The sequence below is a fragment of the Neolamprologus brichardi genome, chromosome 8 (assembly GCF_056152115.1).
Source record: "Neolamprologus brichardi isolate AB-2024 chromosome 8, ASM5615211v1, whole genome shotgun sequence".
NCBI classification, from domain to species: domain Eukaryota; kingdom Metazoa; phylum Chordata; class Actinopteri; order Cichliformes; family Cichlidae; genus Neolamprologus; species Neolamprologus brichardi.
In genome coordinates, this window is record NC_142111.1 from 26,310,446 (window position 1) to 26,327,683 (window position 17,238).

The window sequence follows — 17,238 nt, forward strand, 5'->3', positions numbered from 1 at the left end:
GTCAGAGATGACTATTTTATATTCTGGTCACCTGGAAGAGGCAGCCTGTCTCCAACCAGCAGGGTCAGGCAGTCACTCTCAGACCGATCGCCAGCGTGTTGCAGTCAGTCGAGCCTGATTTAGACTTCGGTGACTCTTTGTACAGCCCACCATGTAACCTACGTCAGTGTAAGTAAGTTGTGTTAATTACTGTGTGATCGCGTCTCGCCAATCACCACAGAAATACATTTAATTCATTCCCTGGACTTTGATTACAGTGGTGAGTCCTCATTGATATTAGGATTATTACTTCTGATGGTTTTTATTGATAAATTAAAAAGTCATTGCAATAAAAGCACATGAGGACTCAGCGGTACCAAATCGACCAATCACAACAGTTTTGGGCCGCATTGACCTGACGTGCCGTTACGTTTCTGTAAGTGTGAGCAAAGCTACGCCGCAGGTCACGTCGCTGGGGTTGGCAAAAGGTTTGTGGTTAAGACGCAGCATAAAATCCCGGTCAGTTTACATCTGGATCACGTCTCTTTGCAGTGGAGGACTCAGCTGAGTCATTATCTAGTTAAACTGCTGTCCTGCAGCTTTTACGCCACTATTTTCAGATTTTTGAACTTCTGGTTCAGCTCTGTGAGGTTCTGGCTGGATGCTGGATGTGATACCTGACAGATGAGCCAGGTTGACTCATTCGGTTGCAGACTGATAGCAGACTGACTTTAACAATGAATGCTGAGTACAGAGGATGAGAACAACACCTTCATATCTGATTTTTAATGATTTTTTCCTGTTTTCCAAAGACGATGCAGCAGCCGTGCAGCTTTCATGTGACTGCAGCACCATCATTAGCAACCGGCTGGTTGCAGGCGCTCGTGTCGTGTTGGCAGCGTGCGACCCCGGCTGGATGTTTACAGCTCCACACACGACGAACCACGCCGCGTGTTTAGCTCAACGACACTAATTAAAACGTCCTGTCAGAGGTTAGCAAGCATGCTAACGTTAACCACCGTCTAACATTAGACGCAGCGTCTAATGTTACACTCATCGGCTCATCGCTCCGGTTTCTAAGCACTGACCTGTTTTTTCCTTCTATAGATTTATTTCCACATTTATTGTGATCGTGCATGAAGCTGCTCGTGAACTGATTTGTGTAATTGTGCAGCACAATGAGCGTGCACTCATCACGGAGCTGCGATGAAGAGGCAAAACTGCTCAGCGTGTGCAAACTGATGTGGAAGAGAATCAAACCTTCAGCCTCCACCCTCCCACCTGATCGATAAATCTGTGTGTGTGTGTCTTACTTCAATAACAAACAGAAACTCACACACCGACTCCCTGCACAGGAAAGACAACACAAGGCTGCTTTTGTCTGTTTGTGTGTTTCCATGGTGACTGAAACAACTGAAAAAGGCACGGACGAGCGCAGAGAGCTAAGTGGATGGAGAGGCTCTAATGGCAAACATTTATTTTAAGCAAAGAGCTAAAAATCAAAGAGAAAAACGCCGCCTGCTCTGACTGAGCGAGCTTATCGATCGTCGGTCTGCTCTGAAAGTCAGAGCGAGTCCTTCACAGAGATGTTTGTGTCACAGAATCAGATTCAACATGGAATGAAAAATCAGATTTTAAGGTTAAACTCTAGAGACGCACATAATACTGCAGTCACACCTAACGGGAGGAAATACAGCTTCAGTGACCTCCTCATCTCAACACGTTAACATACTTGCTTCTGTAGTAGGGCTGCCACAAACGATTGTTTTGATAGTCGACGTAAAACGTACAGCTTATTGCACCAGCAGCATCTGCTCTTATATAACTATCATTAGCTTACAGCTTTAAGTGTTTAAGGTATGTGCTAACTAAAAATAAAGACAAGATGATAGTTTATTAACTTTTAATGAAATATGCAGATTGTTTCGGTGAAGTTTAATAAACTCCTTGCTATCTAAAATATAACAGGACACCGGAGTAAATTCTCGAGCATCTCACACTTCTGATAATCAGCTGTCTGCTTGATGTTTATTCAGCTGTGTAAAAACTATAACTTTAATCTCAGCCAAACCGATTTACTCAGGAACAAATAAAATACTAAAAAAAGCCAAACAATAACATTTTTAAGTTATCTAAGTGACTCATATATCATGTTTAACCTGAGTAGCGAAAGACGGCGGTGGGTTTGAAAACGATCTGCCGGGAGTCCGGTGCTCTCACGGCTCTAGTTAGCCTAGCCCCCGGCTAGCTATCGAGCTAGTGGCTAACAGACGTCTCCGAAAACGTCGGAGCGCTTTTGAAAATATGTGGTGTCTTGATAAACTGAGCAGATACTTGAGGTTTACACAGCTACATTCTCGCCTGAAAATATGTTAAACGTTTATTTTGTGACCCAGAAAGAATAATAAGAGTAATATTAAAACTTACTAGCTGCCGCCATTGTTGGAAACTGAGCTGGGCTGTGCTATGAATTCTGGGACACAGCTTCTTCTTCTTCGGGGTTTAACGGCAGCTGGCATCCTTGTACATGCAGTGCTGCCATCTTCTGTTTCAGTCCGTTATTACACTCTTAAATCCTACTACTTATTCCTGCGTCTTTTGTGATCTTACAAAGCTTCAAACGACGCGTCGACTATTAAATCAGTCGTCGACGATTTTGATAGTCGACGTAATCGTGACTAGTCGACTAATCGTGGCAGCCCTATTGTGTAATAAGCTGTTTGTGATAGTCACAGATGAACTGTGATAAAGTCAAATATCTTTTGCCGACAATAACTACGTACAGTCCGGTCTGACTCAGAGATGAAGGTGGGCGCTCAGCTTGAAGTTGCCTGAGTCTTTACTTCAAACGTGAAGCTTAAAGGAGAATAAGAGGAACTTGAAAAGTGTGATTTTAGTTTTGCAAATTTTAAGGCAAAAAATGTCAGGATGCATCTATTTTAGAAAGTAGAAAGTGTTTACAGTCCATGAGTGAGAGATGGTAATCTCACTTTCTGTGAGCCTCCAGATCCTGACAGTGAAACATGTGACATCACAGTCGTACGTGTGCAAACATCGAGGACAGTCGGCTCTGGAGGTTTCCTCGGGGCTGTGAGCAGACCTTAATCTGAAGCTCTTATTAAAGACTTCATTTCAAACGTGTGTTTGATAAGTAAGGAAGTGCAAACAGCAACTTTTACAGTATTTGTACAGATATGAATACTTTCACTTTATGCCCGGCTCGTCTCTCACTGACTAACTGATTGGTAATTATGCCAATAAAATACAACATAGACTCTTTTAATGAATTCATGTATTTATTTTGATTTGACCAAAAGAAAAATCAGTAACTGTCTGACCTGTTTGGTTTCTGTTAAAGTTAAAAGGATGGAGCCTCAGACTGTGCTCAGTGATCAATAATGAGAACTTCTCTCTGTGGCTCTGAGTTGTGTTCAGGTGCTTCCTGACAGCGGAGTTTGCCCCTGTGAGTCAGGAGCGTCTTTATCGGCTGATTTTTCATGAAATCGTGAAATAATAAAATCTGAATTCTGACTTTGTCGCCTGTTTGTGACCCGTCAGTGAATCTGTCAGTATTTATGTTTGTTAAATTTACTCAAACGGTGTTGCTGTAATTAGATTACTTTATGCAGGCATAGAGAATTACATTGAAACTATTATGGGATGCTCGTATTAACACATTTTATTGTTAAGCTTCAAAGGGAGAATCTGTAAGAGGACTTCATTTAAGCGTGACGTGTGAGTGTGCTCGATGAACTGGTGATGCTCTCTGAGAGGCTCTGCTGGAGCTGGCGGTGGGTTTTTAGGGGGGGCTGTGGACCTAATTAGGTCAGGTTGGTTTTGTGTGTGGCTGAAGATGTGCAGAATGAAGCCACACCGGAGTGGTTTCCTGGCAGCTCTTATTTTGATTTATTTAATACTTTTTTTGGCCTCATTGTCTCCGTCTGATTCGCAGCGGCGCTCTGAAACCTGATGAGGAGTAAATGTAAAATTGCAGCCTGTGAGCCGGGCAGCGTGTTCGGCGTGATGTTTCCACTGTACATTGTTTGTTTACAGTTTGTCTCCTGTTGCCCCGCAGCTCGCCACGTGGGACTCAGTTCACGGCCTGAACGGCAGCCTGAAGGAGAGCCGGATAGAGAACGGCATGCAGGGAGTCACGGTCAAAGTGGTCACGTTACTGGTAAGTGGACGCTATCGTGGACACGATCAGTCGATCTAACTTCCTGTAAGAAAGGAGAGCACAAGCTGATCAGAGGTCAAAGGTCAAGACTTTTCATTTCCTCGTAGTCTTCTTATTGTAAAGAGGTCCTTTGTGATCATTAGAAAGAAGCAGGTTTCAGGGTCCCGGTGACAGCAGAGTAATCAGAGTAATCGGGTATTTCAGACGTCGCTTCCTTCAGCAGTGTTTGGTGTCCTCGGTCAGATGAGACATAAGTGATTTGTTGGAATCCGATGTTTGTTACTCAGATGCTTTGTGCATGATGAAGATCTGCAGTAGCTGAATGTCTCTTGTTAGATTCTCTGATGCTCCTGCAGCTGCAGCAGCTGCGATCCAGAGGAGCGCTGCATAAACAGCATCGCAGCTCCGTGTTTACATCGATAGATAGATCCACTCCAGAGTTGTTGTTGTTATTACAGCATTTTCAGTTCAGTCCTTTAAGCGTCGGTTCAACTGCATCTCAAAGATAACAGCACAAAATAAACCAGAGAATCCACAGAAATCTCTCCGTCAATAGAAAATCTGCTTTGTATGTTTTTAGGTTTCGTGTTTGATCAGCTTCGACTCCGCGCTCGCTCGTGTTTCTCCTCCGGTCGCTGTGATTAGAAACACCAGCAGCAACTTCCTCTTGTGTCGGCACAGCGGCGTGGAGACGCAGGTCTAACCGAGCGAGACTAATACCTTTACTCTGCCATTCATCCACTGCAGCTGCAACACTTCAGGTCTCACGCTGCCAGAAACCTGCACACACACAACGCTTTAACCAGCATACTCGGAGAAACACAGCATGTACCTCTGAACCTTCTTCATCCTGAGCTCACTGTTGTTTTAGGCTCTGCTCAGAGTCAAAGCGAGACTGTAGATCGTGACCTGCCCTGTATTAACATCATAGCTAAATGTGCAGTTATACTACCTGTGAACACGTCCTCTCCTGCAGACACCTGGTGCTAAAAAACAACAAAATGAATCCAGATGATTCTGTTTAATATCTGAGATCGAATGGCTGAAAAGCTTTGAACAGAAAGACAAACGTTGTCTTGTTGCAGCACATTAAAGGCAGCGTCACGTCGCCCTGTTGTGAATATCCAGTCTGGGCTTGCAGATTTTCTCTTAGTGCAGCTGGAGCCGAGTATAACTTCAGTATAACTTCAGTATAACTTCAGCTTTGGGGTATTTTTGCATTTTTTAGGTCCATTTTTAAGATGCATGAACTGAAACTTTCAGCTAGTCAAACAAAGTTTCAGTGTTTGCGCGCTCGCCTCCTAAAGGCTGACAAACGTTGATCTCGCTCTTTGTTTCTCGTGTTTTTGCTCGGAGCTGCAGTTTGTTGATCGCGCAGCATCGCTCGGCCCTTTTCTTCACTGCTCTTTCTCGCTGCAGGAGGATCCTTTTGTCATGGTGGCGGAGAACATCCTCGGGCAGCCGAAGAGATACAAAGGCTTCTCCATCGACGTCCTGGACGCCCTCGCCAAGATCCTGGGCTTCAAATACGAGATCTACCAGGTGAGCTGAGCAGCAGTCTGTCATCTGGTTTGAGCACTAACTCAGCTTCACCTCAGCTCCAATCTCACCATTTAAAATACCGTTTAATTGCATTTATGCAAACCACAACAACAGTCGCCTCAAGGAGCTTTATATTGATCATCTTCTGTTTTCGGGCCGATGTAAACGAGCTTCTGAGACGTTGGGATAAACTCGCTGATTTTCTTCTTCTCCTTCCTCTCAGGTCGCGGACAGTAAATATGGAAGTCGGCTTCCCAACGGCTCGTGGAACGGCATGATCGGTGATCTAATCAACAAGGTAGGGCCTGCACCACCTTTCTGTTCTCTTACTCTCGGTCACTTCGGAGCGTGAACAAAAACCCTTCCTCTCCCTCGCCCTGCAGAGAGCGGACCTGGCGGTGTCCGCCATCACCATCACGCCAGAACGGGAGAACGTGGTTGATTTCAGCAAGCGCTACCTGGACTACAGCGTCGGCATCCTGCTCCGAAAGCCCGAAGAGAAGATCAACATCTTCTCTCTGTTCGCGCCCTTCGACCTCGCCGTCTGGGCCTGCATCGCCGCCGCAATCCCCGTGGTGGGAGTGCTCATATTCCTCCTCAACAGACTGCAGGCGCTGCGCTCCTCGTCCCAGAACGCACCTCCCGGTCAGCCGGCTAACGGAGCAGGGTCGGGCACCCTGCACAGCGCCATCTGGATCGTTTACGGAGCGTTCGTGCAGCAAGGTGAGAAAAGGTGACGTGGAGAGAAACGCTGTTAGGGATGATTCGGAGCAGGCAGGCGTTCCCGTGGTCGAATTTTCCATAAAAGCCTCTTTCAGGAGTGTGAGCAGTCATCAGGAAATCATCAGCCGACTGCTTGACTGTGACTTTGTCCTCAGTGTTTTAAATGTCACGACTTTCCACAAAGTTCTCTGTGAACTTTCCAAGAATTCTTTAACAGACAAAAACGTTTCTAAACGTCACCTCTGCCCCTGAAATGTCCTCAGTGTGCACGTAAACAGTGCACACACACACACACACACACACACACACACACACACACACTTTCCCTGCAGATGCATCTATTATGGGCTGGCAGGTTGCCTGGGAAACCTTTTAGGCCTAACAGTGTGTGATTGGACGCAGCCTCTCAGCTCGCTGTGATGAAGCATCGCTCTCACCTGCCGGTCGGATCAGGTGGCAGGCGGGCTCCTGGTTGCCGAGAGCAACTGAGAGGTCGCAGGTCTGACGCCCACTCGTGTGTGTGTGTGTGTGTGTGTGTGTGTGCAGGTGGGGACGGTGTGGTGGGATCGGTCGCTCTGAGGATCGTCATGGGCAGCTGGTGGCTCTTCACGCTCATAGTTTGTTCGTCATACACCGCCAACCTGGCGGCGTACCTCACCGTGTCACGCATGGATCACGCTATACGGTGAGGTTCACACACACACACACACACACACACACACACACACACGAGCCCTGACATGAACAGCTTGCTGAGCGTGTTTGTCTGCAGCTCCCGACTTTGTAAACATCTTTCATTCGCGCTCCGAGCAGACACGCACAGCATCTGAATTCCTGCCACAGCGATGGGTTTCTTCCATCAGCCAATCACACGCTCTGCCACAATTTGCACGTCCTGCCGGGGTCGGTGACGTTGGTGACGCCGACAACGCCGACCTGCTTCTAAAGCACAGCGAGCTCAGACATCAGGGAAGAAATGACCTGAGCTAATATTAATGAAACAATCCTGGTGGACGGCACGCTGGCTCAGAGGTTCCAGCTCTTCCTCGGAGCGCCGATTTCTCCCGTCGCTGAGAAACATGCTAATGCCGACACACGTGATCGAGAGTTTCACTTCCTGAAACATGACTGTAAAAAAGATTTTCATCAAGTGACGTTATGTGAATTTTTTCGTTGTCTGGTTGTTAGCAGGATTGTTCAGCGCTCTGAGCAGATTACAGCCAGATGTTAGCAGAGGTGGAGGGGTTAGCTTCCAGGGAAACAAACTCCAACTCAACCACAAGTTTCTGGGTCTCAAGCAAAAATTAAACTAACTAAAACTGTAGGAAGCGACACATGAGAGCAAAAAGTTCTGTGTGTCCGGTTCTCCGAGTCTCGGACTCTGTGAAGCAGCAGCACTTTGTCGGGATCAGCGAGGACTCTGCAGCTGGAGGAAGTTCATTTAGTCTTTATGATCTCAGAGGTCAGGCTGAGCTCTTTCCATTAAGAGTACATTTATAGGGTTCAGTGTTTCAGAGACTTGCAGCTGTTCCTGCAACGGTACGTCCTGATTCAACAAACCCACAGAGTGAATCCAAGTATCAGACACTTCTTTACTGCACAGGACAGAAACCTCCCATCCAAAGCTAACATCTGCAGGATTATGACTGAACGCCTCTAAATCAGAATCCTGGCTCGACACAGGGACATCGTAGCGCTGTGGATCTGCTCGTATTGATTGATTGCTGGGTCAGGGATTCGTGCGTTGCAGAACGCACGAAAGATTGCTGCAATCTTTTGAAAGTTAGTGAGCAACTGTGGTTCGTGGGCTACAGCAGTCAGAAGGTCAGTGGTTCAATGCCCATCTACTGCAGTCTGCACGCTGTGTCCATCGGAGTGTGAGTGCATGCACGATGTTAGACGAGGCCGTTATGGGCTCGTGCATGATTGGCTGAAGAAGGCACACCAATAACAAAAAGCACACTTAGAGAGAAAAGCTGTAACTAGCAGCCTGTTAACCATTTACCACACAGACCACACACAGGCTTAGCTCGACCACAGACGGCTTCTTCACTTTCTTCATCTGCTCCTCATTAGTGACATACAGTTTCAAATAGAGTAGAGTAGAGTAGAATAGAGTAGAATAGAGTAGAATAGAATAGAGTAGAGTAGAATAGAGTACTCTATTCTACTCTCTTCTACTCTACTCTTTTCTACTCTACTCTATTCTACTCTTTTCTACTCTACTCTCTTCTACTCTACTCTCTTCTGTTCTACTCTAGAGTAGAGTAGAATAGAAGAGAGTAGAATAGAGTAGAATAGAAAAGAGTAGAGTAGAATAGAAAAGAGTAGAATAGAAAAGAGTAGAATAGAATAGAGTAGGATAGAATAGAGTAGAATAGAATAGAAAAGAGTAGAATAGAGTAGAGTAGAGTAGAATACTCTATTCTACTCTCTTCTATTCTACTCTAGAGTAGAATAGAAGAGAGTAGAATAGAGTAGAAAAGAGTAGAGTAGAATAGAGTAGAGTAGAGTAGAATAGAGTAGAGTAGAAAAGAGTAGAGTAGAAGAGAGTAGAGTAGAATAGAATAGAGTAGAATAGAGTAGAATAGAAAAGAGTAGAATAGAGTAGAGTAGAATAGAATAGCCTTTTATTGTGCTGAACATGTACAACGAAACCAACGGTGCAGGTATAAAACAGAAAACAGAAGGATGACACACAGTAGAGGACAAACTGCTAATAGGAGTGACGTCACATGGCTCTGTCCATCTTTTAAATACAGTCTGTGTGAGCTGATGTGGCGTGGAGCCGTCACTGCAGTCTCCACACGTGTCTTGCGAGGTGGGAGTCCCACTGTGTTTACCAGCCATGATTTATTCGTCTTTTGCCGCCACAAAGAAGCCGCAGGCATGTAACGGTTTGAAAAACAGAGACCAGACATTAATCCAATTTGTGGATCCTTAATTAAAGCTGTTTCCTCATTATGCTGATAAACACGTTGGAATTTCTGCTGAATAAATTATAACATCTAAAGACAAGTTCTGTAAAATTGTAACTGAGTGACCTCGTCGGGCTCTGCGGCGGCTAATTAGCAGCGAGCACAGCGTTTTCCGTCCACGGGAAGCTCGGCACTTAAAGAGACGCCTGACTCGGCTGAACGTGGCCGCCGCTCCTCTGCAGCACTGTGTTAATTGCTCGGCCGACCTCGGGACCTTCTCCCGCCGATTCTTAACCTTAAGGAGGGAACTAAAGAAAGTGATGATTTAAATCAGTGCTGTGGGAGGCCAGACACGGGCTGCTCATCCTCTCTGATTCAACAAACCCCGAGAGAGGAGGGTGTGAAGGTGCAGCTGATCTGCGGATGGATCGAGAGGCTCGTCTGCGCTGCTGAAACGCCTCTCGGCTTGAATATTTCTTCATGAAGAAGCCACGCTGCAGCGGCTGAGTTCAAGTATTTAATGCACTGCAAAAAAAAGCCCGTCTAACCAGCGCTGGCTGCCTCGCTGCTTCAGTCTTTTTCACATTGAACACTCTCGCTGTTGACGAAGAACGCACTGACCTCGTGGTGAGGAGCGCTGGCGGATTTTGCAACTCGTCCAAAAGCCGAGGAGCAGGAAAGTTTGGAGATGTTGAAAGTTCACGTGTGATTTGCATGAATACTTCAGCACTAAAAAAAACACTCAGTTTGGTTTGTGAAGTGTGTTACGCAAGAAATGCAACGATAGCTGCGGCGAACACGGGAGCTTGAGCTGATCGAGTAACTCGTCCGTCACGCTCACCAAATATGAGGCAGGAAATTTAAAAAAGGCTGTTTAGAAGAAACCTGCTGTTCAACAGGAAACCGCAGTAAAAGGAGACCACTGACTCACACGGGTCAGTTTGGAAACCCGCCGGAGTTTGAGCATTTTCTTCAGCTCATCCAAGACCAGGTCTCGGTCCTGAGCCGCCTCCTCCAGCATGTTCTTGGTCTGCTCTGAGGCCACGCCCCTAATGATGCCAACTTTAGGCTTTAATACAGTTTAAACAGGTGAGTCGTGGAAAAAATTAACCACAGAGAACAAAACAGACTCAGGGCTGGAGTGAGCCTCCAGTGGACATTCGAGGAACTGCAGTTTGTGGCACTTTCTCCGCTTAAGCTGAATTGAGCTGCAGAGTTCAGCACACGCTGCTTGTGATCTGTGAAGAAAACAAACATCAAAAACACAGAAATCAAACTCTCCTGAGTTCACAGAGCATCACCAAAATTCACTGAAGTCTTTGTTTCATGACCAAAAGGAAAAAAGCTGCTCTGAGTGATAACAACGATTTCCTCAGACTTCTGCTCGGCCTCTTTAACCTTTCTCAGAACTTTTGCACAGCTCAATAAATTTCCTGCAGACATCTAATGAGCAGCTTTTAAGCTGGACAGATAATGCTGACCCCTTCATCGCAGCGAACCGACTGACGGTAATTTAATGTTCCAGGCGAGCAGGGCTCACTGTGAGTCGTGTTGTTTGAACAAACAGGCAAACACGAACCCGTCACAGGGTCAGAAACTCTCGTTTCCAGAAACAACCTGGAAAAACAAGAAGAGTCGCAAAAGTGGGAAATATTTGTCTCACTGATCAAATGAGCAGATTCAGACTTTTTTCTGCAAATGTGCACAGATGGGATCGGTCAGCGACTTCTTACAACTTAAGTACACTTACTTACTTACTTACTTACTTACATACTTACACTTACTTACTTACTTACTTACTTACTTACATACTTACACTTACTTACTTACTTACATACTTACATACTTACACTTACTTACTTACTTACTTACTTACACTTACTTACTTACATACTTACTTACACTTACTTACTTACACTTACTTACACTTACTTACTTACTTACTTACACTTACTTACTTACACTTACTTACTTACTTACACTTACTTACTTACACTTACTTACTTACTTACTTACTTACTTACTTACACTTACTTATTTACTTACTTACTTACACTTACTTACTTACTTACACTTACTTACTTACTTACACTTACTTACTTACTTACTTACACTTACTTACTTACACTTACTTACTTACATACTTACTTACACTTACTTACTTACTTACTTACACTTACTTACTTACTTACTTATACTTACTTACACTTACTTACTTACTTACTTACACTTACTTACTTACTTACACTTACTTACTTACTTACTTACACTTACTTACTTACATACTTACACTTACTTACTTACTTACACTTACTTACTTACATACTTACTTACACACTCAGAAGAAATCGTCTGCCTGAGCAGACACGGCGCCTGAGTTTGATCCTCCAGGATATTTCACCTCGTTCGCTTCACAATTCAGATTTAAATTTAAATAAAATTCGTAAAGAGAAGCCTGGAGCAGCTCTTCATATTCAAAAGTACAACTTTCCTCATGTTTTAAATACTTTTTAGTGTCAGAGTGTGTCAGAGTGTGATGAAACTAAAGAAATTCTTCACCCCAACTCGCAGACCGACCGCCAAGTCGACGTCTGTGCTTCACCGTTCAGCCCGTTCAGCTCCCTGGATCAGCACCTGACCTCTGACCCAGAGGGCTCAGGCTGAGCTCTTTCCCATCACCTGACCAGTCACGTCAAGTGAGAAGATAAAAGCAGACGAGATCCTGAGTACCAGGACGTTAACCTCACGCCACTCAGCCACGCCTCAGATAAAAAGCTCGTCTTGATTTTCATGTTGGGAGGGGATGTTCCTCGTGGTCGAGCTCTGCAGATTCCTGAAAGAAGAAGGTGCAGTACGCGGTGATGTCATCTGTTGCTTTCTTTCAGTCCCAGTTTCGTTCTGCAGCGCCGACTTCAGACGTGTTGCTTTGAGGTCAAAGGTGGTTACTTAGTCGTCTACGTATTAATCGAAAGAATCTTTCTAGTTAGTGACTTTCAGCATATCGCTTTAAAATCGACATCGCAGTGAGCCGAGTGGAGTCAGGGATGAGGCCTCCACTCAGGCTCTTTGTGCCGCAGTGATAATGTGTTTTTTTCTCACTGAAACCCAAAAACACTCGAGTGCTGCAGCGTGAGTGGTGTCAACGGCGTTGGCGAGTGTTTGCCTCCCACCCAGCGCCGCAGGCATCAGATCAAAAGCAAAATTTCATTTTGCTCTCTTTTTTTTTGTTGTCGTCTTCACCTCGATAAAACCCGAGTGGTCCGACATCAAAGTCCGGAGCCTCTTTTTATATCGTCATCAGCCATCATCGCTCCTCAGTGTGCGGCTCTGGTTTCAGGTTCAAAGACGGCTGCAGTCTGAGGCTCAAACGGGCCTCCTTGTTGTTCAGCGGCTTCCTTTCCCTTTAAAGCGTTCGGCATCCGGAGCGGCCATTAATGCTGCTCTGCATTCACGGGCGAACAACACAATCAGAGGCGGACGAGCTCGATTGGAGCCAATCAGATCAGAATGGCGATTAGCTGCTGGAGCGAGGCGGCGATCACACGGGGGTCCGTGCTGCCACGGCTACTGAAGATGAAACACTAATCAGGACGTCTGAAGGCTTTGCAGGAGGACCGCGAGGTGTTCACAGTGGCCGACCTTCACTTTGCATCCCGGAGATCAATCCTGAAAGTCCAAAATCCAGTTTGAACTCACAGCCAGTCCTGAATCATTATTTAGAGCTGTAGTCGTCTTTAATGTGTGTTAGACAGCTGGAGAAATCACTGCTTTGAAATCTCTCGTTACTAATTTGAACTGAAGCAGATTTTTATTCAAATTAGTTTTTATTTCAAAGGATTTTGATACAACGTTTCAGTTAAAACATCGTGCTGACAGGAAGTGTGTGCATTTCATCACACGTACAACACATCTGGCTTCCAGCAGCTCATCAACGCCGAAGACGGCCCCTCAGCAGGCCACAGCAAACTGGACAATCATGAGAAAGTGGGCTTTTAGGAAGGGAAACAGGAAGTAAAACGGCTCACTTCAGTCAGAGAAAAATGAATCTGGATTCTTCTGCACTGCGAGCAGTTGAACGCTACTCCAGAAGTTCAAGAGCAATGAAAGAAAGCTGGAGGTGAGCATCGTGCAGACGAGTGGAAACATGATTTTGTGTTTCAGTAACAACACAGCAGCTGCAGAGAGACACGCTTCAAAACTCTTTCTAGTTTTAAACTTTATCTACATTTATTCAGGCGTAAAATGTACGTACTGAAGGTCAGGTGCACAAACGAAACACAGTAGAAATTAATTTGCTGATTAAAAGTCATCAGCGCTGTAATCAGCAGATTTCGTGCAATTAGAGGAAATCGTTTAACGGAGACTTTGGGGAAAGAAAGAAATACCATTAGCGTTTGATCAAACTGCAGCTTTAACTCTATGGCTCTTTATTGTCACCTGGACAGGTGACGGTGCTGACAGACTCTTTACATCAAACAGAGACCTCCTCTCTTCAGAGCGCTCCATCCATCAGAGTATCTGATGCAGCATGGCGTCCTGCAGCTCCTCACAAGTTTAGCTTGTCCCACTGCACACACACGCATGCACGCACGCACACACGCACACTCGTCTGCCATCGAGCTGTTGCAGTTTGGACCACATTAGGTTAGCTGCAGCACCTTCAGACTGAGCCTTTGAACTCTTATGATGGAAACATTAATAAACCTGCTGGCTTACAGCAGGTATGTCAAACATAAGGCCCAGGGGCTGGAATCAGCCGTGAAAAGACTCCAGTTTGGCCCACTGGGTGGCTTTGGAAAACGTTTTCATGTTTCACAATATTTCATATATATATATATATATATATATATATATGTATATATATATATATATATATGTATATATATATACTGAATCAGTAAATTAATTGTTTATCTATCTACTATCTACATGTTGTTATTTACAATCAGCCCATCAATAATTAGTTTTTTAGCTCACGGGACAGTAAAGAGGGACCAGAACATTTTCTGTAACATATTTATTTCTTATCATTTCTTCATGTGCAGGTTTACTGTTGGCAAGAAAGTGAATTTAATTTAATTTTAGTTCTGCAATCAAACGATGAAGCCAAAGCTGGACAGAAAAAATAAATAAAAACAGAAGAAATTACCAAGTGAAGCAGAAACTACGAAGGTCCCAACCTGATGCAAACCAGTGATATGACATCAGGGACATGTTTGGGCTCCATCCTGTCATATTACCTCCATGTTTGGTAGACGATGTGGTAAACTTCAGATCCTGAGATTTTCTGCCTTTCTCGTCCCATCATTCTGGTACAAGTTGATCTTGGTTCCATGTTTCTGGACCTGGGCTGCTTCTCTCAGATGTCTTCTTGTTCTTGGGTCCAGTGGTTTGCACCTCATTGTAAACTCTGTATTTCCATTTGTAAGGACTCTGAACTCTTTGAGAGTGTTTGACTCGGTGAAGGTTTAGTTCAGAGGATCCTGTGGTCTTTTAGGTCTTTAGGTCTTTAGTTTCTCATGTCCTTCACCTAGTTTGTTTTTCAACAACCCTTCCATTTCTGTCCTCCAGGTCTTTCCAGGACCTGGCGAGGCAGATCGACGTGGACTACGGCACCGTGAGGGACTCGGCGGTCTACGACTACTTCAGAAACAAAGGCACCAACCCTCTGGAGCAGGACAGCACCTACTCAGAGCTGTGGAGGACCATCAGCAAGAACAACGGCATGGATTACTCCGTGTCCAGCCCGTCAGAGGGAATACGCAAGGTACCGCAGAGTGGCTGGTGTGATTATGATGGAGTAAAATCATCAGGTGTGGTTCTAACATCCAGGGTTTATATCTCATACATCACTGACGTACAGTGGAAGCATGCAGAGTTAGTGGGAGAGCAGGGGTCAAACACCAGCAGCATCCAATGAAAACCCAGATCAACAGCTGTGTTCAACACCGGCCTTCATGCTGTAGTTACAATATTCACCTGACATGTGAAATCTCCTCAGCTTGAGCCTGCGAGGAAACACAAACCTGGATAACCTGAAGAGTATCCTGTAAAAATCCTTATCCAGCCACACAGGTGGGTCTGTGGGACATAAGGGGGCGTTCCTGTTACGTTTGCCTCTTTGATTGACAGCTCCATGGTGCCACGGGCAGCTGTAGCTGCTCACCGGACCAAATGTCCCCAGTTTCTCTGGGAGACCAGATCCAGATGGTCCCAGCATGTTTTAACTGGCCACCAGGTGGCGACAAGCTGGAAGGCCACAGATCGGATGCAAAGTGGGCTGTGCTGGTGTCACATGTGCTTGCTGTGATGCTTGTTATGGACAAATAACAGACCAACACTCAGGTTCAGACCTGACAGGCTGTTCCTCCCAGTCACAGCCCTGCAGGTCTCACTGCAGGACAGTGGACGCTCTTAATAGGACGCTCGAGGAAGGCTGAGTGCTCCGACCTGTTGTTTGGTAGAAGCACAAATGGCAGTCGGGTCCGTCCCTCGAGCAGAGGGCGCAAACCTGGGTGATACACGTATACTCCAATACTTCAGATTGGAGGGGTCCACGTCGTCTCCAGAGCGCAGTCCCAACCTCGAGGTAAAAGTAACAGGAAGTGCTCAAAGTTTCCTCCTTTCTAATGAAGGGCTGAGCAGCTGAACTCTTTCGTGCTGTTTCCCCTGTTTTCGCAGTAAACCCTGGAGCACTCGTTCCTCCAAGAACACCATTTGTGTTATATTGATGCACGCATATCAATAATGGTGAAAACAGAAGCACGCGCTGCTCCTGCGTTATTCCCAGCAGGCCGCGTGCAAAGACACTCCTCTGTTTACCCATTACTTAATTTCAACAGCACAATATCCCAATTAGTGTGTGTGTGTGTGTGTGTGTGTGTGTGTGAGGTGGTGTTTCTCTGCTCTACACTGTTGTGCTCATAGATCTCCCAAAAAGCCGATGACAAATTAGCGTCAAAGACGAATCGTCTCCGAGCGCATCCATTATTCAGCCATTTGCATGATAAACATCCCCACAGATTCTTTGACGGTTTCTCCCCACAGACACACACACACACACGCACACACACACACACACACACTAATCAGTTTTATTGCTATTGTCGACTGCTTTTCCAGTGCAGTCCTCCCACGCGCTGCTTAGACTCCAGAAGCTGCAGTCGCAGGACTTTTAGGCACCAGTGCAAACTGTAAGACGACCTCATGCACGACTCTTCATAACCAGGACATCCTCAGCTTTGATCAGCGTCGACTCCGAAGCTTTCCATGAACCGAGGTGACCACAGGGACTGAAGGATCTGGAGCGTTTTTGGCTCCCATCCAGTCAAATCCTGGATCTGAGGTGGAAAACTGGAAAAACAAACTTTTTCCTGTCAAACTGAGCTGTCTTTGACATTTTTCATAGATAAACTACAGAAATGGGAACAAATGATGTGGTTTGTAAATAAGCAGCTACTAACAAAGAGCCTAAAGACATATAAAGCTGGTTCTTTGCCAAACTGTGATGTGCAGACACAGCGCTCGCTTTGCTGCAGCCGAGTGTTGGTGCTGCAATATGAACTCTAATCTTAAATCTTAGATTGAATGAAACATTTCTCATGAATAAAAACTGATGACAGATATAAAACTACAGTAACTGTGGCGTGAATGAATGTCCACGTTCAAATTCTTCATGTTGTTCACACCGTAGAGCGAAAGCTTTTTACTGCAGGAAGACCCGTTCGATGAGTCGGGGTCCGAATAACAACAATAAACACCTGGAGAGTGTCGACGGGACGAACTCTGACTAAAACCAAGAATAGTAAAAGACTGATTCATCTGAAATATTATGTTTAAATACATGTTTTCAGTAACTCGTGTATATTTGGGGACGAACACGTCAGTGGTTGAAGAGCG

At 45.3% G+C, this 17,238-nt stretch overlaps 1 protein-coding gene across 2 annotated transcripts in view; it reads left to right on the forward strand.

Annotated features, from left to right (window-relative positions):
• Window positions 1–17,238, forward strand: part of grid1b (glutamate receptor, ionotropic, delta 1b) — a 643,072-nt gene that overhangs the window by 601,113 nt on the left and 24,721 nt on the right. For both annotated transcript variants that reach the window (XM_087844978.1, XM_087844979.1), the window contains exons 9-14: window positions 4,055–4,156; window positions 5,576–5,698; window positions 5,922–5,996; window positions 6,082–6,421; window positions 6,968–7,106; window positions 14,911–15,106. In XM_087844978.1, coding sequence (XP_087701104.1) covers window positions 4,055–4,156; window positions 5,576–5,698; window positions 5,922–5,996; window positions 6,082–6,421; window positions 6,968–7,106; window positions 14,911–15,106 — 975 coding nt within the window. The remainder of the gene's footprint in view (window positions 1–4,054; window positions 4,157–5,575; window positions 5,699–5,921; window positions 5,997–6,081; window positions 6,422–6,967; window positions 7,107–14,910; window positions 15,107–17,238) is intronic.